This window comes from Ictidomys tridecemlineatus, unplaced genomic scaffold, assembly GCF_052094955.1.
Source record: "Ictidomys tridecemlineatus isolate mIctTri1 unplaced genomic scaffold, mIctTri1.hap1 Scaffold_187, whole genome shotgun sequence".
In the NCBI taxonomy this organism is placed as follows: domain Eukaryota; kingdom Metazoa; phylum Chordata; class Mammalia; order Rodentia; family Sciuridae; genus Ictidomys; species Ictidomys tridecemlineatus.
In genome coordinates, this window is record NW_027521609.1 from 409795 (window position 1) to 437468 (window position 27674).

The 27674-nt window shown below is 33.1% G+C and overlaps 1 protein-coding gene and 1 pseudogene across 1 annotated transcript in view; both read left to right on the forward strand.

The window, feature by feature from the left end:
* Window positions 1–1640: 1640 nt before the first annotated feature.
* Window positions 1641–27674, forward strand: part of LOC144372908 (zinc finger protein 519-like) — a 33090-nt gene continuing 7056 nt past the window's right edge. Inside the window, exons 1-2 of the mRNA XM_078036119.1 lie at window positions 1641–1793; window positions 19614–19740. Coding sequence (XP_077892245.1) covers window positions 1791–1793; window positions 19614–19740 — 130 coding nt within the window. The 5' untranslated portion in view covers window positions 1641–1790. The remainder of the gene's footprint in view (window positions 1794–19613; window positions 19741–27674) is intronic.
* On the forward strand, window positions 24935–25970 carry LOC144372907 (uncharacterized; annotated as a pseudogene).

Below are 27674 nucleotides of genomic sequence, written 5' to 3' on the forward strand. Positions count from 1 at the left end.
GTGACACTCTTAGTGTCAAGTATGTAAATAATTTAAAAGTAATAGTGAGCTAGTTGGAAAACACATCTAGGTTGTTAACTGATGCTTTGGAAAGATAGTCTGTTCTCCAACATATAAAAGTGAGAGAGAAATTCTTTATTAGGGTGTGTATAAGAAAAAAGGGGAGTTTTGACACAGCTTTTAGTTGACCCATACTGGGTCAACTTTAGTGGGTCATTAGGGTTCTGCCAAGATGATAAATTCTTGATTTATTTGAAATATTGTGATTTTATCTAGTATTCATAAACAAAAATTGAGATCTAATATAAATCAGGCTTGGCTAAGAAAAAAACATTTCAATGAAAAGTAAATGTATGAATAAACACATAAAACAATATTTAACAAAAAGTTAACATTCAGAATATTTATGCAATTATGTAATGACGAGTAATGTAAGAACAATGACAACTAAAGAAAAAGTGAATAAAAAAACAAATAAATAATGTAATGGATTAATTAATTAATTAATAACAAGTACAAAGATGTAATGTGACTGGAATTGTCAAAGTCAGCTCGTAGCCATGAAAAAGTGTAAAGGTACATAGAAATAGTGTTTTACTACTTACTGAGACATACCCTATGAACTATAAATTCCACTCCTAGGTGGGAAGAGTTGAACACAGAACCCATTCACCTGGCTCTCTCACTTGGGAACTGTGCAAAAAAATTACTGTTTTCTTTCCCCTCAAATTTTATTGCTGCTTCCAAGAACATTACCCTCTATATTCACGCTATCATTGTAGACTTGTAGCATCTGAATCCCTCTACTGTTCAAGTTTTTCTTCTCTTTTTTCATTGCTCTTTTTCTCCCTACCCCCATATCATCCACCAATACTTCTTTTGTATAGCAAAATCTACATACTCAGCAATCACCAGTCTTATGTCTTACTATATCCATTTCCTACCTTGTGTATAACCACTTTGAGATCCCCTCCATCAAAACATCAATAGTCCATATTTTATATTTTTATTTATAAAAAGTGTTTATGGGTTCTGTAGTCTTTTTTTTTTCACAGTCTTTTTTTTCTTGAATATTTTTTGTTGTAGATGGACACAATACCATTAGTAGTTTTTTTGTTGGTTGGCTTTTTAATGTGATGCTGGGTGTTCAACCCAGTACCTCACGCATGGTAGGGAAGCACTCTACCACAGATCCATAACCCTAGTCCCCAAAGTTCTTAATTTATTTTTTTGGAGGGAGTGTGTGCTTGTAGTGCAGGGGATTGAATCCATGGCCTTATACAAGCAAAGCAAGCACTCTACTGACTAAGCTATATCCTCAGCCCTGATCTTGAGTCTTTAAAAAAAATTTAAAAAGCGAGAGAGAATTTCTGCAGACATAGAACCTTTGCTTGTATGTGGTTGTGAGGATTGAACCTGGGCCGCACTCATGCCAGGCGAGCAAGATACCCCTTGAGCCACACCCCCAGCCCCAGATGTGTAGTCTTTATACAGTGACAATGGAGCAGCCTGTCATTCAGACTTTGATTGTGTGCCCACTTGGCTCAGGTTGGAGGCAGGGCCTGAAGCCTTGACCAATCAATCACTTAGGTGAGAACTGTCCAATCCTCACGCAGCCGGTGATGAGGGGGCGCGCTTCCACAATCTTCCTTTCCCTTTGCGTATGGAGCCCGCCATTTTTTCAATCTTTTTGTAGGCTTCTGTCCTGGATCCGGAGCCCAGGTGTCTGTGCTGTGCAGAATCTGAAAACAAACCACAGGGAGAATGCTGAGAACCCTGAGAGCCAGGAAATGGTAAGTGCCTTGTTATATTGAGACTGTGTAGGAAGGTGGCTTAAGGCTGACAGGAGTAGCAATAGTGGAAACTGGGAGTCATGGCTAGGGACTCCTCCTGGTCCTCTCCAGAATCTTGTGGCCAGAGGGTCTCTCTGTGGTAGCTTAGCCTTCACCTCCCTCTGACTAGTCTAGTGAGGCTTAGATCAGCAGTTGAAAACCTGGGCATTTTGTTACATAACTGTATGGTGTTTTCAGCTTCTTTCTAAAGCCCTTTGTGGGCTTCCATGTGCCATGAGTCCAGCATGTCTCCAGATTGCATAGTGAAGACTGAGATAATTACCAGGAGAGAACTACAAATCCATTTATTGTATTCATGCATGAGAGAGGCTGCTGATTTTAGGGCTTGTTACTCATGAGGGTTTTGTTTGTTTATTTATTTATTTTGTGTGTGTCAGTGTGTGTCTCTCTGTGTGTGTGTGTGTGTGTTGTTTTCTTCTTGGTACCAGAAATTCAACCCAGAGGTGTTCATCCACTGATTGACATTCCCACCCCCTTTTTTAGAAATATTTTTATTTAGAGACAGGGTCCTTTTGAATTTGATGATTCTGGCTTTTAACTCATTCTCTTCATGAGTCCTGAGATTTTTTAAATGTAGCAGAAGCAGTATGTCAAATCCAGAACAAAAGTCTGAAATCCAGAACTTCAGCTCAGCTCTCCATAGGTCTCAGAATAAACCCCTAGTTTTCTAGCTCTCTGTTCACATATCCAAAACTAGGGTTCTCTGTTCACAGAGAATGAGTATAAAATAGAATTGATGATATAATGACCACGTAATTGGAATAATGGGCCTCATTCAAACACACCTGGTGGCTAACTGAAAGATATGTTAATGAGCACCATTAAGGCCTATTTGAAATGTAAAAGACCTTGAAGCCCACTTGTGGGAACACCTTCTACAAAGTCCTTAGTCCCTGTGGTGATTCCTGATTGAATTTGAAAAAAAAAAAGATGGGTCACAGAAAGAATAAAAGTGAACCCATATGGTAGTCAGGATGCCTTTTCCAAAGCCTATTCTAAATGCATTATGCTCCTTGTTCTGCCCAAAACCATCAGTAAACTTCTAAGATGGCACACAAAAATAATTTTTTTTCTGGTATCATTCCTCATACCACATGGTAGTCATTCTATTTCTTCTTGCTTAAATAGATTTTTTTCTTCAAAATTTATGAGACAAGCACACAGATTCAATTGGCAAACTGAGAAATTTTGGTTCATCTCAAAACTGCACTTTCAGCATTATTAATCATTATTTTCCCATGTTTTATTTCAAATGTATGCATCATTTACAATGTTTTTCTTCAAGAACTGGAGGGCATTTTTAAAAGATTTTAATTTATCATCTGAGATTTTCACATGAGAAAAAAGCAGAATAAAATTAGGTGACATTAAAAAAGAATGAATCCTAAATGAGGTTTATGTGTCCCATTTAAGGATTTTTAAAAATGTAATGGGTCATCAATTGAGGATTTATTCATTTATTAATTAATTTGTTTATTTACTTATTTATGGTCAGATCATTTCATTAAAATAACCCACAGAAGGGGCTGAGGTTGTGGCTCAGTGACAGAGCACTCACCTAGCATGTGCAAGGTCCTGGGTTCGATCCTCAGCATCACATAAAAATAAGTAAATAATAAATAAGTTAATAAATAACCAACAGAAACGTTCCAAACATTTCAGGAAATTCTTTTATTCTGGTGTGGCAGGAAAAAATAAAAGTGGGACTAACTTGAATTTAAATTACATGCAAGTTAAATCTCTCTCTCTCTCTCTCTCTCTCTCTCTCTCTCTCTCTCTCAGTACTGGGGATTGACCCCAGGGCCTCATGCTTAGAAAGCAAGCACTCTACAAGCTGAGCTATTTACTCAGCCCCTTTTATTTTTTGGGGGGGAGACCACAGATTGAATTCAGGGGCACTCTACCATTGAGCCATATCCCTACCCCTATTTTGTATTTTACTTAGAGACAGGGTTTCACTGAGTTGCTTAGTGCCTCACCATTGATGAGACTGGTTTTGAATTCATGATCCTTAATGTCTCAGTCTTGTAAACAGCTGATATTACAAGCATGCACCACCATGCCTGGCCAACTTTAATCTTAAGGGCTAAAGTACATAGCAAATTAGATCAAAGTCCATGTCAATATCTTAGTACTATATATAAAAGTTGTTGATAGACCTTATATTTCATTTACTTATATGTGGAGCTGAGAATTTATTCCAGTGCCTCACATGTGCCAGACAATTGAGCTCCACTGAGCTCCAGCCCTAGCCCCCTGGTACTTTTTTTATGGGGAATATTGGAGATTGAACTCACAAACACTTGACTACTAAGACAAATCCCCAGGATTTTTTTTAACTTTATTTAGAGACAGGATCTCACTGAGTTTCTTAGCACCTCGCTTCTGCTAAGGCTGGCTTTGAACTTTTGATACTTCTTCCTCAGCCTCTTCAGCAACTGGGATTACAGGCTTGCACCAACACACCCAGCCCCTGGTATATTTAATACTGTTTTATGTAGATTTTAACCAGTAGCTTTAACTTTTTTCTAATATATATTTGATTTGAATCCATAACCCAGAAATCAGTGAAACAGAATCTATTTTTTATCTCCAACACTGCTTTTGGTTATGACAGTGTCTGAGTTCAGATTCCCCATTAAAGAGTTTACTGTGTGTTGTGTTCTCATTCTGACCCCCCATATGACCTAGTTCTGAGTTTTAGAATATCTGAAACAAGGTTCCCAGAGATTCCAAATTTTTTGGAGTATTTAGAAAACACCACTCTCTGAGTCTTACCTTCTAGGGACCAGTTTGAATTTTAAGTGTGTAGCTTCTGAAGCGATAGAGTAATTAGATGCTTTGCAGTTGGAAGGCATTTTCTGATATACTTTCTATCTAAAAGGTACTTCATTTGTTTTCTTTAATTAGATACTGTGAATAAAGGTACAATAAAAATAGACGTGTGGCAATATTTAGCAAAAGGATTCCAAATTTTTTACATATATACCCAGAGTTATTATTACTGGATTGTATGGCATTTTTTAACCAAGAATTATTATTTATATCTTTTTATTTATTTAAATAACGGAAATTAACCCCATGGCACTTTACCAGTGTGCTACATACCCAGTCTCCAAAACTTTTATTTATTTATTTATTTTTGAGAGAAAGTTTTACTGAGTTTTTTAGGACCTTGCCAAGTTCTTGAGGCTTGTCTTTAATTTGAGAATAAACCTCTAGTTATCTACCTCTCATCCTCCTAAGCCACTGGGAGTACAGGCATGTACAACCTTGCACTGCTACCCCAAATTATTACTAGTGGATTATGTGGCATTTTTATTTCGGGCTTTTAAAGAACCTTAACCCTTTTATAAAATATATTTATTAAATTTATTTAAAATATATTTATTAAATTTATTTAAAAATGTCACCAACATTTTTACATATTTGTGTACCCTGGAATTCCTATTAATATGAGACATTTGCTTGGTTTTGTATGGTTTGGTGCTGAGTATTGAACCCAGGGGTGCATACCACTGAGATACATCCACATTCTTTTTTATGTTATATTTTGAGATAGGCTCTCATTAAGTTGTTTGTAGCTTTGTTATGTTAATGAGGCTGTCTTTGAACTAACAATTCTCCTGTGTCATTTTCCATAGCTTCTAGAATTTCAGGCATCTGCCACCATACATGACAATTTTATATTTTTATAATAGCTATTCCAACAGCACTGCATAGGCTGAAGAATATCTATTTGATTACTGCATTAAATCCTTGAGGCAGTTTATGTGAAGTAGCCAGTGTAGGAGTGTTGAGTAAAGATTAGCAAGGATTGTGGAATGTGATAGACATTATTATCTAAAGTACATGTATGGGGCCGGGGATGTGGCTCAAGTGGTAGTGTGCTCGCCTGGCATGCGTGCGGCTGGGGTTTGATCCTCAGCACCACACACAAACAAAGATGTTGTGTCCGCCGAACACTAAAAAATAAAAATATTAAAATTCTCTCTCTCTCTCTCTCTCTCTCTCTCTCTCTCTCTCTTTAAAAAAATAAAGTACATTTATGAAGACAGGAATTGATGTGAACATACTTTATATACAAACAGAGGTATGAAAAATTGTTCTATATGTGTAATAAGAATTGTGATGCATTCTGCTGTCATTTATTTAAAAAATAAAAAAATCTTTATATGTATTGCTGAGAATCAAACTCAGTGCTTTGCACATGCTAGCAAAGTAGTCTACCACTGAGACACAACTCTAGCTCATGTACCCAGCTTTTTATACTCTCTTTGTAGTAATCAGAAACAACTTTAAAAATTAAAATCGCATTTATATCACTTTTCCTAGTAGAGTAATGTATTACTATCTAAACTTATTCTTAGTATTTTTTTAAAATAATCTAATGGATGACTGTTATTTTTTCCAGAGATTATTTTATCACTTCTTTAGAGCTTGGTGAAGAGTCTTTTCTTTTTTTCAGAATTTAGATGTCTTCTATTATCAAATGTGCTAAGTGTGTTGAAAATAGTGATTCTAAAAGTTTGCACAATCCACACATTTTCAAGACTATAGGGGAAAGGAAAAGACAATATTCACAACCAAGAAACCATTTCCCATGGAAGCATAGTATCAGTGTCCAACCTGGAGTGTAATCTAGATCTTTCAGTGGTAAGGTTGTTTAAGAACCACAACCATAGGTTTTTGGGATCCTCTAAAGTACACTGAATGGCTAAAAATGACTTACTCTTCTTAAAAATAAAATTTCTGCTACCTACTTAAAAAATAAAGCACTATGAATGAGAAAGGTGAATGAGACTTAAGTTCTGTGGAGGTACTGAGGTTGACATTTAATTATAAGAAGGGACTTAGAGTTGTCTCATCTTTTCCAACGCATGATATGGAATACTTAGATGAACTGACATGAAATAATGAAAATGCATTTCAGGGAAATGATATCACAGAAATTTTCAGGGTAGAATCTTGGAAATGTATGAAAAATATATTCATATTCATATTCATTTCTATAGAAAAAAATAAGTGATAAGTACATGAGCAGGGTAAATTCAGTGTGCCTCATGTATTGTAGGTTGAAGGTAATGAGAAAGTAGAACTGAGGAGATCCAGAACTCTATAATTGTGGGAGACATTAATAGCAATTTAGAAAAAGAAAATATAGTTAAATTCCTTTAGATTTGCCTCTGTCCTCTGTTCCTCTTATGAATTTGATTTTGTCAAACGAAATTATATGGGTATGGTTCTCTCTGAATTTATGTTTTCTTTTGTTTTTAGGATTTTGTCAAGTATGTCATGTAAAGCCCTGTCTAAACTCACTTTGGGGTTTCTTTTACCTCCTGTTCTTGACTGCAGAGCAGAGACCCACCTCACTCATTCTGTGCAATGAATTGACTTTTGTCAATCTTTGCGAACAATGGTTGGAAGAACAAGCATATTTGAGGGTCTTTCATATCCTATAATATGGTTGTCAGACCCTGTGGGTTAAAGGGTAGTTACTTGCTATGCTAAAAACATCTTCCCTATGAGAAGGGCTTATATATATTTGTTGTTTTGGAAGCCCCATAAACACAAAAGGAAAGCATTTATGCTCACAAACAAAGGAATGCCAGAAGCCATTAGATGTGAAAAAATACAAAAAATAAAATCTTCTCTTAGTGCTTTCAGAGGTAAAAAGTTTATTTCTGTTTTCTGTAAGAAAACTTAAATTTCTCTTTGGCCTGACAATATTTTGATGTTTTAAACTTGCTTGAAATTTCTACCTGTGTTTTGAATTCACCTATGCCTGGCTATCCCTTACCAGATAACAACCCTCTCTAAAACCTTACTGGTGCCTCATAAATCCTGGCTCCTGCTTACCAAATAACAAATCTCTAAATCTCAGTGGCAACTTATAAATTCTAATGTCTGGAGCTGAATTTATTCTTTCCCCTGAAATGTTAGCCATGTAGATCCTTAACCTGCTATCTGCCTTTGTATTATGATTGTCAAAATCTTGTTAGCTGTAAGTACCCTATACACCTACTTCCTTTGTAACTTTTTGTGCTTTAAAAACTTTTTCCTGAAGATCAGCAGGATGATCTCTAGCATGGAATCTTGTAAGAGACAGTCCTGGCCAGCTTTTGTGTACACAATACAATCTTGATTTAATTTGATTTAAAATTGGAGTTGGTGGTCTTTTCTTTGTGATTTGGTTTAAAATTAACCTTTTTTTAAACTTCAATGTAAATAAAACCAAAGAACACAACAAAACTCCTGTAAATGAGCCAGGTACATAAAAATAGTCATTATTTACTGAAAGCACAGTATTCATTATACAAATGATATAAGCTTAAAAATTAAAAGATAGCTCAAATATCAAGGTAGTTTAGGAGTTAGAATATTTTTCTTTCAGAATATAGGTAGTAAAATAGGACAAAAGAGAAAATGTGAAGCTATTATATTAAGTAATATGCAAAAAAATCACCAAAATATTTATTATAAAAAATCATCCACAGAAATGGTTCAAAAGAAGCAGTCTTTTTGTCAGGAATAAACATTTGGGCAGGAATGGAAGTTTTGGTTCTCTCTTTAAGTAGTTTTACTCATGGTGAATAATTTTACACTATTTCTGCATTTTACTGGTTGGGATTAAATGTAATTCATATATCTGCAAAGAAGGTACTAAATGCAGAAAATATTATCTCTATATTAGCAGCAACTGAGTTATAAAATTTGCTATGATAACTTGTCTCTTCATGTACTTAAAGACTATGAATTTGCTGCTTAGCACTGGTATAATTCTCTATGGTGTTCTCTAGTTATTTATGTCTCTATGTTTTATACCAAGCTCTTAGTATGTGCCTTAATTACTCTGTGTAGCAATGTAGGATTTATGTCTTATTTGTGACACTTTGTTCCCAGAACTGTTTCTAAAGGGAAATATTAACAAAATGATTATCTCTAATATTATATTTTATTTTATATTTATTTATATATTTATGTATACATATTTTATAATTTAGAAACACATTTTGGTCTGAAACTACAATGATACTAGTGTATTTTAGCTTGAATTGGTTGTGAGAAACAAACTAAAAAGACTTTTCTCTGTGTTGGTTGGTGATTTCTGCAACCTCAGGAACCTAGTGAATAATGGCAGAAATAAATAAGTAACTCTCTAGTGTGAGGCAGAACCACCAAACTAGATGATGTTTTGCTTCTACTTTCTATATTGATCATTAGAAACATACCTTTAAATTTACATGGAACACTTTTGGAATTCTATTCTGTTAGTTCTTCTAAAAAAATCAGTGAAAGTGAAAAATAATGCAGGAAAGATAAATAATTAATTTCAAACAATTCATTTCTTAAAATAAAAAATTTTTTCAAATCACCAAAAATTCTGAAAAGTTAGAAAAGTTGAAAGCTTTAGAAATAGCCTAAGGCAATTTCTCTTCTCTCAGGACAGTAGACTATGTCTCCAACTCATTCCTCTCTAGAATTGGACTGTGTGCAAATATGAAAAAAAAAGTGCTAAGATGCCCCACATGGCTTAGAAGTTTAAAATCCTGACAGGATCTCAAATCTGCCATTTTTCTGACTTTACAGAATACAAAATCTTAAATTTGTATACTTAACAAACATTTGCAGAAGTGTAATTCAAAATGACCCAAAAAAATGAAAAAATCATTGAAGGACTGACACTCTGAACATGAGGGACTTATAATATTGAATCTCTTATATTAAATGTCTTTTTATCATTGTCAAAATTTTCCATATTTATATTGTCAATATATTAATCAAAATTTTTATGCATTTAATAACAAATACCTAATTTCCTATTTAATTCAGTCTTTTAAAAAATTAGTAGTAATTAATATTAATAATTTAATTCTCATGCTTGTTAAAGTATAAAACATACACTTTAAAATCTATGGTTATAGCAAGTGAAAAATCCAGCCTAATTTCCTTTTAAGATTGGAAGCCATCTCATCACAAAGGCATGAAAACTTAATTTCTGCTTCATTATAAATTACTGTGATTTGTAACCTTGTTTGCAATGCCTTCCAGTGCCTTGAACTCACCCATGTGTGGTTTTCCCTGACCAAATGACAACTCACTCTGAAACTTTAGTGGTGCATCATAAATTCTGATGTTGTGATCTAAGTTTACTCCCTAAGTGCTGAACCATTTAGACCATTAACCTACTACCTGCCTTTGTATTATGCTTGTGAAAATCCTTATTCGTGTAAGTTCTCAAGACACCCCCCTTTTGCACCGTTTTGTGCTATAAAACTACAGTCCTAGAGAATTGGAGTGCTGTCTTCTTTTCCCATGGGTTTCAGGAGAGACTGTTATGCTCAAATGTGGGACCCCTGAAAGACCACCAGAGACCAAGATCGATGTAATCACCAAAGAGGTGATTATTGCAAGCTAGCTCAGTCCTCCACACACACAGCAACTGGTGGCTTAGAAGCCTTGAGCCCGGGGTTTTCAGCAGTTTTGTACACTCTTTGTGGAAGGCTGGTACCCCACATACATCATAGCATCTCTTAGCAAATCATCACACACCTTGGGAAAATCATAAACAACTCTAAAACATGATTAGCACATTCACTGGTGGGAACAAGTTGAGTAAGCATGATTGGTTAGTACAACATGGGAATTCATTTGAACAGATTGGCTTAGGCCATGAGGGGAATATATTCTGAACTATATGGTTTCCCAAAATGTTATCAACCACCATAAACTACTGAAAGGGTCATTTGAAATCCCAGGAATTTTCCCTGTCTCATGCTGATTGGTGGTTGCTAGGGGGTTGCTATGGATCCCTACCTAGCCTGACTGAGTCTGGGACACCAGGCTCAGCAGTTCTGTTATTTGTAGATAAACAACTCAGCAGGGTGGGTATGAGCCTAGGAGTGCTCTGTGTGTCTTTCCAAGGACAAGAGTCATGCCCCCTTCCTTGGACAGTCTTTTCTCTGAGGTAGAGGCTGGTTTCTCACCTTATACTTTGTTTTTTTTATGTATTTTTTTAGCTGTAGCTGGACACAATACCTTTATTTCACTTATTTATTTTTATGTGGTACTGAGGATTGAACCCAGGATCTTGCACATGGGAGGTGAGCACTGTACTGGTGAGCCACAATCCCAGCCCCTTATGTGTTGTTTTTTTGGGCATTTTTACTTCCCAGTTCAAAATTTAATCTGTCACCTAAAAAGAACAGAGATCAATAAATAAATAAATAAGTTTTGTTAATAATTGTCATTATTTTATATTAATTCCTGAATAATATACAAGCATATATAATCCATAAACTGAAATGATTTTATATGTAAGTTTAAATGAAAATGTTCTGCTGGTTGGGTTAGTTCCCACTTATGGGAAAACAACCTTGCCTTAAAATAACAGCAGCCTGAGACTCTGGGCTAAATTTCTCAGATTAAAAACAAACAAACAAACAAACAACAACAACAACAACAACAACAACAAAAAACAGCACTCAACGACCTGAGATTCTAGCTCTTATTCATGTCTGGATTGGATAATATTCCCTGTCACTCAAAAAAAGGGCTCACTTCTCTCAGATTCAATGTTCATGATCTGAAGCCCCTTCTAATCAAGAGTATTTTGTGGGAACCGTCCAATCATGTGTGTCATCAGGAAGTAGAAGGGTGGGCTTTCACTTCTTATCTCCCGAGTCCTCCATTTTTGCCATCTGTAGTCTCACACTTCAGAGTCACAGGTTGTTCTTCTGTGCAGGAACTGAGGATCCCAAGTAGCCCTACTCCTGAGAACCAGGCAATGGTGAGTGTGCATTGGCCTATCAAGGAGGCTGGGGGAGGAAGACTATTGGAACAACAAGACTGGCTGTGTTGAAAACAGGAGCTAGCAGATTCGGACTCTGGGCAGTCTCTGGAGTCTGCAGGCTTAAGTCCTCCACTGGGCCACTATGTACTAAGTTGCCAACTAGGTGGGGGACATGTCAGTGGCAGAGACTCTTTGCTGCCTTCCTTAAGCTCAAAGGGCATTCTCAGAATCTGCATAAAATACTACGTGGCAGGTGTGTTCCTGCAGCCCAGTGTCTTACCAGTGGCTGGAGATTAACAAGTGGAATAATTAATCAAAATCAAATCTCCAAGGTCCATTTACCTGCAGGAGAGGAGCTGTCATTTTGTCATTGTGGTACCTAATTTCCTTTTGAGCTAGCTAATTTTCATTTTGACATTCTTTTATTTTTACTTTCTTCATTATTTTTATTTTGCTAAAGTTAGGTGAACTCAGGGATACTGTACTACTTAGCCATATCCATGGTAATGAAGCCAGATTTACAGATAGGTAGGGATTACAGGTGTATGAGATCATGATATCAACACAATTCATCTTCATTTCAAGTCCACTTTCTTAAGGGGCTTTCATCCAAGGAAGCAAAAGAAAATGTTATAGACAGGCCATTGGGTCTAAGGCCATGTGGTAAAATAAGGAATATACCATTAATCAATTTAAATAATAGACTCAAATCTTTGGATCTGGAGAAAAACATATATATATATTACACACACACACACACACACACACACACACACACACACACACACACCATACACTTACTTTCTGGTTAAATCTTCTTGCCCTGGCTCAGGGCAGTTTCCCTCTAGTTTTTTATATGTCAGGAGAAATATTCTTAAAAAAGTAAATGTATCTTTCACCTGTAGCATAAAAAGAAGTGATCATGTCCTTCATCTTCCTGAACTCAGGACAAGCATAACTCTCAAGTATGGTTCTGTGAACTTAGATTTTCTGGAGTCTTGACATAGTTTTGAGGGTTCTGTTCCAAAAAAACATATACTTTATTAGTAATATTTTAAATACATAATGGTAATTTTCACATAGTGGAAATTAAGGGTTATACTATAAAATTTAATTTTACTATTTTTATATAAATTCTAAAAAAAATAATTATCTTTCCACCTCATATAATTTTAATGTTCAATCTGTTTCCATACAAGAGAAGTTAATTGAAATTTTACAGGATTGTCACTGTATTATTTCCATCCATAAATAATATATTAACATATATAATCTACAAATTCAAAATGCCTCATATACAAGTTTAAATGCAAATGTTTTTCTGGGTTGGCTGGATTTTACTTCTCCAAGGATACCTTGCCTTAATTTCGCTGCAGCCTGAGGATCTGGATTTCAATTCCTAGATCCTCAAAAGAAAATAAATAAATGTACAGACAAGACCCTACAATTGTGACATCATTTATTTTTGGATTTGAGGTTATCTCCTGACTCTCAAAAATCTCACTGAGGTTCAGATTGAGCATATGAAGACACAAGTTGTGTCCAATCAGGACCCCTCATATAAGCATTGTCCAATCTACACATATTCAGTAAAGAGAAGCAAGTTTTGACCATCTGGTGTGAAGTCTGCCCGAGTGGGTATCCACTTCTAGGCTTCCTCACTTATGTTCAGTGAACCTGATTTTTTTCTCCTGTATAGGTACTTTCTGATTTATAGAGAGGACACATGGTTCCTAAAAATAGAGTAAATGAGAATGCGCTCATATACATTCCACAAAAGGAAATCTGAGCATAAAGACACTCTGACAGGTTGTCTGCCTTTGGAAACACAAAGGAAGTATAGAAACACATGATTTTTCCAAGGTCATGTGATTCTTCTTTATTTTTCAATCATGTAAAATGCTCATAAACAACAACAACAAAAATTTTGCTTTTGATTTTTTCTATAGTATTGGGGATTTGAAACAGCAGCATGTTAATTCTGGGTTACACACCCAGCCATGTTTTAAAATTTTGAGACAGGTTTTTCTAATTGTCTAATTAGTCTACCTAAGTTCCTGATGTTTACCTTGAAATTGCAATCTTACTGACATAGCCACTTGAGTCTCTGGAATTAATATGCATGTATCATCGCACCCAGAGAGAAAAAACTACTTTAAAGTCTCATTCAGTTTTTGGTATAGCAATTGAAAATATCATGTTTATTTGAAATATAATATGGGTAAAGTAACTGATAATACTGCAAAAATGTAACTGATAATACTGGGAAAGGGGGAAGTTGTCATTGAACAGGAAGCTAAAATTTTATATATAAATTTCAGCAACTCTCTGAAGATAAAAAAATAATAAAGTGCCAGGTAAGTAGCTAAGTGGAACAGTACCTCTGGCTCAATCCACAATACCACAATCTACAAAAAGAAGGAGAATGAATTCAGGAGGAAAGGAAAAACTGAGATACCTATAGAGTATCTCATCCCCCTCCTGGCGGAAAAAACACATGGAGTTGTGATTATGATGATCTCCTCACTCCAGAATCCACAACACAATCTGAGAAGATTCAGAAATATTGCCACAAATGTTCTCACATAGAATTTAAGGTAGGGGCTGAAAATATTCTATAGGATACTATAGGACTTTCAGTGTCTACTGTTAATATATGGTCCAGTTGACTGGCCAGTGGAAATTCATGGCTGACCTTTCTCAGAAGAAGACACAGGACTGCAGAAAACAAAGATTACACCAGGGATTCTAGCCCACCATTGCCAGTTCCCACCATAGTTAGTGCAGCCAGTTTCAACCAGACTCAGAATTTCACTGCACACCCCACTCTTGTATTTTCCTGGAACTGTGTTTCAGAACTATGTAATATGAGGATCCCACAACTGGCACATCTAATGCCTCTCATAAGTCCAGACAAGTACTTGGGGCTTTTCTTGTTCAAGAGCAGTATGAATGTAGAGAGCTTAGTTTCTCAAATAAATAACTGAGAGAACTCTCAGCTTCCATTTTTTTAAATGTCTTCACTAATTTTATAGTCAAGCACAGTGTTTCTTTCTTCCATATTCATATAATTGGAGTACTACTTACTATTCCACTTTTTGAGAGTAGCCATTCTAACAGCTGTGCTCATGCAGAAGATCTTATAGTTGGATGGTGCAATAAAATTCTGATGCAAGCTTTTCAGAATCCAGGGTGCCTTATGCTCACTGGAAAAAAAAAATGATGTGCACCTATTTTAGAAATGAAGAGGGATTTGTGATTGTAGCCATTTTTCTTCACTAATATTCGAGATTTTAGCTCATTACAATGTTTGCACACCAATGTGAAAACTCTCCTTTTTGTTCTAGGTAGATTTGCATGTGCACATTTACCAGTGCTTTCAATGCTTTGAAAAGATGTGTCAAATGTAGACCATTGAATGGAAAAAGTAAATATCAGGACAAATTACTTACAGAAAGAATTGGTTAGGTCTGGTGTTATTAGTAAAGTGATCTGGGTGAGAGAGCTCAGGAAGTGCTAAATTGCCACTTTGGCTTTCAGTGGTGGTCTGTATTTCCCTGTTAATTTTTTTGGTACTGTCTAGATAAAAGTTCAACTGTCAGCAACAGCTATTTGCATTTTTAGAGAATGTTGGCAAATCCCTCTAAGGGATTAAGGAGTTACCTTAAGATTTAACACCTCTTCCACTCTGGTCTAATGGAATAAAGCCCATGGATTTTGCATGGCCATATAAAACCACTTATTTTCCCACCTGGAGTAAATACTCATGTATATCTTATTCCTTCCTCTGTGTGTACAGATAAATTAGCATTTGAACTACAGGCAAATTAGAGTAAAATAATATATTTCAAACCCAAATCAATCTTCCTTTATTTATATTAACACTGGATTTGGGCATTTTGTTCCAGTAATTTTGCATATTGCTCAAATCAGGAAAATCTTCAAGTGCATTCTACTTATCTCTTGGTCAATATTTTTTTTTTCAGTTTTCCAATTTGTGTGCCTCTAATTCTTTACAGTTTTTAGAAGGACTCAAAACAGGATGATATATTTATTTGGTGTATCCATAAATGGAGGGAGGCTTATAATCTGCTTTTATTTATTTTTATTTTATTTTTTAAAATTATCTCTCTTTATATCTGCTGTTTGGTGGATGCTTGTGTATAATCCCAGTGTCACACACATTCTGCACACCAGTCGCTTTTGTAATCTATGTCTTTTATTCTAACATCTACCTTGAGGTTGTATTGTAGCATTAACTCACATTAAATATTTTATTGATATGTTTTGATTTATATACTTACAATAATTAACAATAAAAAGATATTTACATACATATGAATTGTCCTATGTAGTTTTCTGTATTGTGATTTCTTTATCTTAAAATTACTACCCTGTTGTAATATTATAACATGCATTAGTGTCAGGTAATAATCACTAGTATATTTGCTCTTATATATGAGAGAGTTCTTGTCTAATTTTATATACTTTCAACTTTCCAGGAAAATTTTAGTAGTTTTTGCTTTGATTTCTTCTTTAACAAAAAGTAAATAATGATAAAATTATGACCAGTTATTATTAAAGGGTACCTTGGGAAAAATGATCATTTTTATAATAGTTTTATTCTTTGTAATTATGTTGAATATTTGAGTCTTTTGTGTTCTTTTCTGTACTTTTATTTTTTTCAAATACTGCATATTCTTTTTGTAAACATACTTGCATATGAAATGCAAAATTCATCTGACATCAGCATAAAACATACATGGTATTTTATAGTATTTGTCAAACTGGATATGATACATTAACAAAAATTCTAGCTCCTAGAATTTACATTTTACAAAATTTAATAATTATTTCTTCCTCTTTAGCCATGCCCCTTGGTTTCAACTCTGGAAGAATGTGGCTGTATTCTCATGTACAGTTGCTGTAATTTTAGTCTCTGTTTCCTGTGTGGGTGTATCATATACATATGATTACAAAACAGTTTCTACAAATGGATAATAAAAGCTTAAATTATTATTTTCCTTTTTTTGTGAATGCATTTATTTCACATATTCATCAATACTATTTAATTCATCTATATGATGTGATTTTTTCAATGTTACCTAATTTCTAAAGATTTTGAGTTTTATGATTATTGAACACTTAGATATATCATTTTTAAAGTGACTCTTCAAATTTTTTTTTGTTTTTCTTTTGTAATATGTTGTATTTATTCTTCTTATAAGCATTTGATTATATGTGAGGAAAGTAGGGTTTTTTTTTACCTTGTCAGTTTTTCAGCGTTTAATGCAATAATTTGATGAATAGATTTTTTGTATTAATATTTTGTAATTCATAAGTTTAAGTCTACTATATTGTATAATTTTGAAAACAAAACCAAAAAAACTATTTTTTTTCTTTTGTGATATTAGCAATTCAACCAAAGTGTCTTAATGCTGAGCATATTCTCAGCTCTGTTTTAAATTTTATTTCCAGATGGGGTTTGCTCAATTTCTTTAGTTGGCCTTAAATTTTGAACTTCATGCCTTAGACTCCAGAATAGTGGATATTTTAGGTGTGCACCACCATATGAACCCTATCTTTTGTATGTAAACTTTTGATCTTTGTACTTTCTTATATATTTCAGTATTATTTATTAATAATTTATATTCAGCATTTAATGTGTCAAAATATGTTGTTATGTTTTATGAGTGAAGGGATAAAATAGCATTTTATTATCACACTCTTTTCCCAATATCCTAGCATGTTTTAAGTTTTGTTGTTGGTGTTTTCTGTAGTTCCACCATTTATTTTATTATGAGTTTTACCCTGATTGATTTTACTTCATAACATCAATCATGTGGCATCATGGTATTTTGGTCTACAGTAGACTTATGTACAACCATGGATCTAGCAAATATTGTAGCCATGTACTAGACTATACCGTCTAGATTCTGTCATTGCACTCAGAGAATTAGAAAATTACAGAAAATTTTTAGGATAAATTTTCCAGAGTGTATTTCCATAAAGTGAGAAATCATTATATATGCCTATATTTGCTATTACATACTGTATAATTGATATAATTTTTATTTGTTGAATTTTCAAATTTGCTAGTGCTTTTTCAATTGTATCTCCTTTTTTATTTGTACTGAAGATTGAACCTAGGGGTGCTTAACAATAAAGCCACATCCTCAGTCCTTTTTTTTGTATTTTATTTAGAGGCAGTGTATTGCTATGTTGCTAAATGCCTCACTAAGTTGCTCAATACAATATATATATAAGACAATATTATATATAATATAGTTTTAGAATTTATGATCCTTTTTTCTAATCCTCCTCAGTCACTGGAACTAGAGTTGTCGATCGCTAGAATGGGCTCATTTGCTTTTTAAAAGCACCAACATTGATACTGGTAACTCTGTGTTATGTTTATTCTTAATAGCTTCTAATTTTGCTCTTTTGCTTAAGACTTTCTTTACTTTTAGTTTTTAAATATTACTTTTTATTGGGATGGATAATTTGATAATAAATTCTAGTCATTTTATGGCTTACTAATTTTTTGTATGTTTTATTTTCACCTCAGGTATAGATGAATTCCAATTTTTCCAGCTATATGGAGGTCTAAGTGAAACATAATAACCTGTATAAATATTGTTAAAGAATTGGAACCACAATTTTACCCAGTTTTTGACTGCAGTGTATATGCCCAAACGACATAAAATCAGCATACTACATTGACACAGCCACATTAATATTTATAGCAGCACAATTCACAATAGCTAAGCTGTGAAACCAACCATTCAATGATGAATGGGTCCATTCAATGATGGCAGGATAAAAAACTGTTGCTTATGTACACAATAAACTATAAATCGAACATAAAGAAGAATGACTTTATGACATTTGCCAGGAAATGGATGAATCTGGAGATTTTATGCTAAGTAAAACAATCAATTTCTTTAAAACCAAAAGTTGAAAGTTATTGCTGATATGTAAAATCTAAAGCTCATAAAGTGGGGAAGGGTCAGAAAAGAGGATCAGTAGATTGCACAATGGTAAACATAAATAAATAAATGAATAAAGAAAGAAAGAAAAGGGACAAGGATAGAAATATAAAAGATAAATATTTGTAAGTGAATCCTACCATCGTAGCCACCAAAAGAACAGGATTTTAATTAGGATAAAATATATCCCATGCTTGCATAATACCATAAAAATCAATTTTACTGTCAGGTAGAACTAGAAAGAACAAATAAAATAAAATAAAAAACAAATTATATTTGTTTGAAGAGCTATATGTATATTCTATTATAAATATCATACAATATAAACATCAATCAAAGTTTGTATATATATATATGTATATATATATATATATAATGTTAAAATTATAAAAAGGAAAATTCAAACAGGATTGTTGTTGCTATTTTTTATATTAATAACATACATAAAAACCATAAAATGTTTGAACTTAAATAAACTGTTAAATATTTCCTTTAAGTGGTCTGTCTACCTTGTTACATTTCAAAATTCCTCTTATACCATTGATGTTGGAATTACTAGAGATCTCACTACACATTCAGAATAGCCAGCTCTATCAGAGAAATAACAAATAAGATTCTACACATTAGTAAATCTCTGATTAGTGGTTGTACAATTAAAATTTGAGGATTCCCTTTCTTAATTACCATGATTTTCTCATCTGAAAGATATGTATAATTTAGATCAAGATATACAAAATTACAAAATATATTTTTTGTGATAATGCCTGAGTTTTATATTGTGTTTCATAAATGTGGAGTATGTATACTTTTTTGAACTTCAATCACTTTTTTCTGCAGAAGTAGATAATAGTATCACTGTGTTCCAAAACACTACCTACATGATAGTTTACTAACTCTCATTTCAACTTTAATTACATTACAGACTGTGTAAATGTTCATGTGGTCAATGTGTTATTCATTTACCTATTCTTATTTTAGGAACTGTTAACATTTATGGATATAGCCATTGATTTTACTGAAGAGGAGTGGGAATGCCTTCAGCCTGCTCAGAAAAATTTATATAGAGATGCGATGCTAGAGAATTATAGAAACTTTGCCTTTCTGGGTAAGTTTAATTTCCCTTTAAATTATTAAGTACTAATTATTATTTAATTTACTTTTGGTGCAGAGTATCTTCTGGGAACTTCTCTATAAGAATGAGTTTCAGATTTTTGTTTCAAAGAAAAAGGGCATTTTTAGTACAGATATTTCTCTTTCTCTCTCTCTCTCTCTCTCTCTCTCTCTCTCTCTCTCTATATATATATATATATATATATATATATATATATATATATATATTTTACTCTTTAATCTGTCTCTTGCTTTGTGTGGTACACATCCTTCACTTTAGATAAGTAGTACCTATTATAATTTAGTGATGTAAACTATTGTAGACTACACATAGACTACAAATAGCAGGGGACAGAGTTGAGTCATTAAAATGTCAAGGAGAAAACCAAACTGAAAAATGTTGAAAGAGTAGTTATCCAGGAGAAGAAATTTTCAGAAGCTTAGGTTTATTTATTTTGATTATAATTATTGAACACATATTGCCCTATATTTATCACATTTTCAAATTCCTTGTTTTTCTCTGTTTTCTTCTTTAGTGATGTCCAGATTAACCATCAAAACTTACCTTTTGTTGTGAGGGCCAGCATGATCTGTTTCAAATCTTCTTGTGAGGAAACCTTTAAAGAAGCAAACAGAAGACAGAGAGACACACACAGTGAAAAGGAAAAAAGAAAAAAAATAATTGGCCACCCCTCTTAACAGCTGCACATATAATACTCCAAAATTACATACCTTCTGATACCATGACTACAATCTAACCTAGTGTTTCTTTAACCCCAAGTGCTAGCTAACCAAGATTAGGTACAGTTAATACAAATAGAGAGCCCCTTTTCCCTAAGGACATTATCACAGAAACTAGATAGTGCACCTGTAGAGTTGTCTTAATAGCTTCAGGAAGAAACCCCAGGCATTACAATTTTGGGACTCGGGGTGCCAGTTACAATCACTCGCACACTTTCCTGTCAATTCCAAGGTCAGAATACCTAATACCTCCCCTCTTTTTAAAGGCCTTTTGAATAAATAATATTACTTATCTCCGTAATGCTTGTGTGGGCAGAAAATCGGGCAGGCATAGACAACAGCAAGTTCCAACATCAGTAAAGATCCACCTATGAATATTTTTTACGCAGATGAAATTGAGTAAATATGAAGTTAACCAATCCAACAAGTCCAAAATCCATCATCTTGTTCAACCTTATTAATGATATCTTTAAGGCAATCTAAGTCTTTTGAAATAAAATTATTATTATAACTTAAATTGAAGGAACACATGTTATTAAACTTCTGATATCCTTTATGATGTAATAATAACAGACAATCAATTGCAGCAAGTATGGCTTGACAATGGAGATTTTGTTCTTCATTAAACATATTTACGTTCATGGATGCATGACTAATACTGTTTATGATAGCTTAGGCAAGTTTCGTAGAAGTTTTATAAGCTTGTAAAGCTAGTCCAGGTAAACCCACTAAGGAGAATGTCAAAGCATTAAATTTTGCCTTAGAGAGAAGCTTCACTGAATCATCACAGTTTTTATCAAGAGGAATAGACCTTTTATGAATAAATTGCACAGGATGGTGACCTATTAAATACTATGTGGATGGTAAGGATACATTAATATGCTAAGACAACAATGAATACCATGAGACTTTTTTGCAGGTATATAACAATTTTATGCAAATGAGTCAAGATATTGTAATGGGTTCTAGAATTCCAGGATCTGACAGTACTGAATTTCCCAGAGCTGGTGTACAGAAACAGAGCAAAATTGTTATTAAGACCAAAGCATTTACAGAGTTTTGTGTGAGTTTAGCAATCAAAGCAGTAACAAAGTTATCTAGAGTACATTCTAACCCCATTTTAGCCAACAACTGTTTAGCTGAGGCTGTTAATGGTTTTATATCCCCCCCCCCCCAGTAACTAGAATTCATGTATCTTGGGGTCGTATTTTAATGATTCTCCTCTTTTGAGGAGAATGATTATTCTCTTGTTTGGATGAACTCTTATCTTCCAGGGTTAAATGAAACTTAGAAATCAGCTTGTGAAGTCCTTGATGTACATTTATAATTGCTATTTTTCATGCATGAAGCTAGAGTCCAAACAGGATATGTTGGCATAAGTGTAGCAGTCTACGCTTTTCCCCATGTGAGCAAAAGCATAGGATCTTGTCATGCTGGTCAGGTGGAACCTCATATATTACATTATTTTTTTGGTAATGGCTGTTTGATAATAAAATGTCTATTCAATGCAGAAGACCAATTATGAGTATTAACTTTATGTTGTATATTGAGCACAGTAACTGTAAATAAAACAATATATAATGCATATTAACATAAGAGAGGCTAGATCTTTTTTTGTTTCTGTTTTAAAAGGAACGTATTAGGATACAATTTGCTCACTCAACAAAAGCTCGTCCAAAAGAATTATGAGAAATTTTATGATTTAAGACTATATCTTATTGATTGAAAATTGTGCAAAAGGATAAGATGTAAAGGCAGGAGCATTATCCATCTTTAAACAAATAGGGCCTCTAGAAGCAGATCATGCTTGGTTTCTTTCCATGCTCTCTGCTGGAACTGACTTGACATTTTCCTTTTATAGATTCAATTCTGTTAGTAAATATTTTTCTTTCGTTTTGTGTTTTGCAATAATGCATTGGTAATCATAAATATTTTGAAGTGAATAAATCATTATATTTCTACTTTGTAATTTTTTATATTTTTTTAATTTTTTAAAATTTTGATTAGTGATTTAATTTCTGGATCATTGTTTTTTATTGTGGTATGCTTGGATTCTTTTCACACTATATATATATATATATATATGAAATGTGAAAATATATATGGAGTCTTTGACTATAATATCAACCCTACACAAAACACTGTGTGTGTGTGTGTGTGTGTGTGTGTATCCCACTTCTCTTTATATATCCTATAGATTTTTAATTTTTACAATATTTTACAAGTTGCTTAGACTTGTCTTCAACTTGGTACTGCTTGATAAGCCTCTCCCATATTGGTAGAATTTCAGATTTGCACACTAGGAATGCCCCTCTCATTTTTTCTTAAAGAATTATTCACATAGGGGGCTGGGAATGTGGCTCAGGTGGTAGCGCGCTCACCTGGCATGCGTGCGGCCCAGGTTTGATCCTCAGCACCACATACCAACAAAGATGTTGTGTCCGTCGAGAACTAAGAAATAAATATTAAAAATTCCCTCTCTCTCTCTCTCTTTCTCTCCTCTCACTCTCTCTTAAAAAAAGAATTATTCACATAAACATTGTGCTCATTCATGTTAATATTTTTCAATTTCACTCTCTAAACTTTTTTAAAAATAGTTATTTAGTGTTCTTTGAGTAATTCATAACTCTCCGTATTCTTATGTTAAATTCTTAATGTTTTTTTTTTTCCTTTTTTTGTCACTTGGATTTAGCCATGCTTATCTTTGTTTACATTTTCTGTACTACTTTTTATTGGTTCATTAAAGGAGCCATCAGTAGATTATATAGTCCATTTTCAGGAAAAAAGTATAAAAACTTTAAATAAATAAAAATAGGCAAGAACAGTGCTGCATTCTTGTAATATTTGCTAATTGGGAGGCCATTAAAAAGTACTTCATTTGAGAGAAGTCACAGAAATTTACAAATAACATTGCTCAAACAATTTTAAAAAGACTTGTGTTGTAGTTGTTTATATAGAATTTTTGAGGTAATCTCAAGCATTATACATGAAACATTAAAATTGGATGACCTAAAGATTCAGAACTGCCAGTACTAAATATGTATCCATGAACAATTAAATCAGAAAATTGAAGAGATACTTCTGCTTTTGTGCTTAGTGCAAACATTTTTCTCAGTATTAAAGCTAGGGACTCAATGTGTGTGCCCATCAAAGTCAAATGTGTAAAAATATGTACTTATATACTATTATTATTTAGTTACAAAATATTTTGTCTCTTAAAGTTTTATTAGAAATATATGCAGGACTTTGAATTAAGTGAAATGTGGCAGGCAGATATTAAGTTGTAGGAGCATTTGATTTACATGTGGAAGTCAGAAATTTAGTGAGCAAAATTTTGCTCACCAGGCACTGTGTTTTGTGTAGGGTTGATATTATAGTCAAAGTCTCCATATTTTTATTTTATAGTTGGGTCAAGAGTTTTATTTTACCACATAGTGAGTGTATTATGTTCTTCATAAATACTAGTAGAAGGAATAGAATACCATCTAAGTTAAAAATTGATAATTATATGAAATAATGATTGTATTAATTCATTCTAATTAGCCCTTTTACCTTGAATATATAGTATAAAATACCATGATATATTTATAAATAAACAAAGTTGTATTTGAAAATAAAGGAGATTCTCATATCACATGAATGTAAAAATATAAAAATCAATTTATTATATTTGACTGTCATGTGTTGAATTCATCCAAGTATTATGGCCATAGGCTATGCATGGTTTTTATAGTCTTTTAAAAAATGTTTTTATGATAAATTTTATAGACATATATGTGTATATTACTTAGTAAATTTTTTGTTCATATTTCTTTTTTAAGAGTCCATTGCCTCTTTACACTTGGTGAATATTTATGGTGTTATCACGCAAAATCTACTAGTTATTTTCATGTCTCTATGTATTGTTAGACAAAAAACATTTTTTGGACACTCTTTGAAAAAGCCAGAAATGTTTGTATATGTTTTACATTTCTCTTATTCTACTGACAGTGCAGGTAGCTGGCAGATATTTCCTAAATACACAATACTATTTTATGAAGGACAAAAGGCTGTTAATGATACTTTTCTATACTTTATTATATTACTCTTCTTAATGATGTACTCCTCTGGGATACTGTGGTCTCTACAAGAATTTTGGTAATATTCTCAAAGTAATTTTGTCTGTACATTTTTATTCAACTAATATGTTTTTTGGATTTATGGTGACTTTGGACTTACTAATCTGCTACACTCCTGATGTACTTATTTTACCTTAATTTCATGTTATGTATGCAAAATATATTTATCCCAGTCTAATAGGTATTTTTTTGTTTGAATATTCTTGGGTATGTCCTAATCATACCCAAGAATATTCACCAGAAAAGGACCTAAAACATATATTTCATGAAGTGATAAGTGCAAAATATAGAAGTTGTGATCTTGACTATTTACCACAAAAGAAAATATGAAAAACTACAAGTGAGAGTGAACACCAGAAATCATATAAAAAATCAGGCCTTGTTCACCACCAGAGAATTTACACTGGAGAGAAGACCTACAAATATAAAGAATGTTGCAAAGCTTTTAGTAAAAAAGGGTCTTATTTACCACAGAGGAAAACACAGTGGAGAAAAGCCGTACAAATATAAAAAATGTGGAAAAGCTTTTGGTCAAAAATCAAACCTCATTCGCCACAGGAGAACTCACACTGGAGAGAAGCCCTACAAATGTAAAGATTGTGGCAAAGCTTTTGGTCGAAAATCAGACCTTATTTACCACAGCAGAACTCACACTGGAGAGAAGCCCTACAAACGTAAAGATTGTGGCAAAGCTTTTGGTGTCAAATCAAACCTTATTTACCACAGCAGAACTCACACTGGAGAGAAGCCCTACAAATGTAAAGATTGTGGCAAAGCTTTTGGTCGAAAATCAGACCTTATTTACCACAGCAGAACTCACACTGAAGAGAAGCCCTACAAAAGCAAATAATGTGGCAAAGATTTTGGTCTAAAATCAAACCTTATTTGCCACAGGAGACCTCACACTGGAGAGAAGCCCTACAAATGTAAAGAATGTGGCAAAGCTTTTACACAAAAACAGGCTTTATTTGTCACAGAAAACTCACACTATAGAGAAGCCTTACAAATGTAAAGAATGCAGAAAGCATTCAGTCAAAAATCACACCTTATTTCCCCCACAGAAGTCACACTGGAGAGAAGTCTCACAAATGCAAAGTATGTAACAAAGTTTTTACTCAAATATTACACCTTATTTGCAACAGAAGAATTTACACTGGAGAGAATCCTTACAAACATAAGGAATGTGCCAAAGCTTTTAGCAATAAAACAGGCCTTATTTGCCACAATAGAACTCACACTGGAGAAATAGCCCTACAAATGTGAATAATGTGGAAAAGCTTTTAATAAAAAATAAAATGTTATTCACCACAGGAGAAGACATTCTGGTGAATGTGAAATGTAAATAAAGTTATAATACTTTTAAAGAAAGACTAAACCTTGGGGCTGGGATTGTGGTTCAGTGATAGAGTGCTAGCCTCGTGTATGTGAGACCCTGGGTTTGATCCTCAGCACCACATAAAAATAAATAAGTGAAATAAAAGTATTGTGTCCAACTACAACTAAAAAATAAACATTAAAAAAGAAAGACTAAACCTTATTAACAACAAAATTTATACAGAAAAGAATCTGTACAAATTGAAACAATGTAGAAAGCTTTTAATAATTAATTAATTATTTTCACCACTAGGCTACTTATTCTGGAAAGAAGACATATAAATGTAGAGAATGTAGAAACATTTTAAATTATATATCATATATTACTAGACATCAGAGAAAACACACTGGAGAGAAGCTCTACAAATGAGACCATTGTACCATTATTCTAAGAAAGGGACAACATTTAATCCTCACCACAATAGCATAGTATTGAGAAAGTTTTGAAATGTGAAAATTGACAATGTGACAATGTCTCCAAAATTTATTCACCAATACTAAGAACCTGTGGATAAATACTGGTTAGAGAAAATACAAATGGAAAAAAAAAATTGTAGCTACATGTTTCTTAAACACTGCTTATTTTTGGAGAATTCATTGTGATCAGAAACTCTATTAAATAATATATCCAAAATGTATTTAAATTTTAAATTCATTGAACATCTGAAAACTTATACTAGTAGTGAAAATTGAATGGATTTTGTCCAAAATATATGCCTTATATAATAATGAAACATTTATAATAAATGTGAGAGTATAGTAAAGTTATTATCTATATATATTACAATTTGATGTATATGAGGATCAGTAAAATACAGAACTCATTTAAGTTTAAAAAGCAAGTAGTTGTCTTTAACTTTTGCTTAAATTTATTAAGCGTTATCAAGTTATTTTATAGAAATATCAGTCATAAATATCATACATGCATAGTGAAGAAACCTCATTTTTGAAATAATATAATTGTTTTTCTAAATCAAAAATTACTATTTTCACTTTTGAATACTGAGAAAAGAATTATATGAAATCTATTTTTGATGTTTAACATTGAAGTGTAATATTTTAAACTTTAAGGTTTTTTTTTTGTATTTCAGTTTATGTTAAGGTATTTTTATACACTGAGCCATATTCTTAAGCCCTCTCTCCACTTTTTCAAATTTTGAGACTGTCTTGCTAAGTTGCTTGAAACCACACTAAGTTGCTGAGGCTGAATTTAAACTTCTGAAACTACTCAGCTTCCCAATTTGCTTGGATTACAAGCATGGACCATCATGCCAGGTTTACAGTGCATTTTTTTACCTATATTTACCTTATGTATGCAAAATGTCTTTATAACTGAATATTTGTTTATATGTTAACACTCATGTATTGCATCCTGTTGTTAAATGACAGACATAAAAGTGTTCCACTTGACTAAATGTTCTATGTAACAGTAAAACATACTGTTGAGTAAATAATACTTTAGCATCTGTTAATACTTTTACACATTTTAATCAAACTTAATGTGGAATACAATTTGCATAAGTCAGATCATTATTTTTTTTTTCTGTTTGTATTTATGGTGAAATTAAGAGTTATAAGAAGGATATAGATATAGGAAAATAAGCCCCAGATTTTCATATGTTGATTTATAAATTTTAAAATTTTAACTTTTTAACATTTCCTAGTGATTTTAATAGCCTGAATTTCCATAAACTTA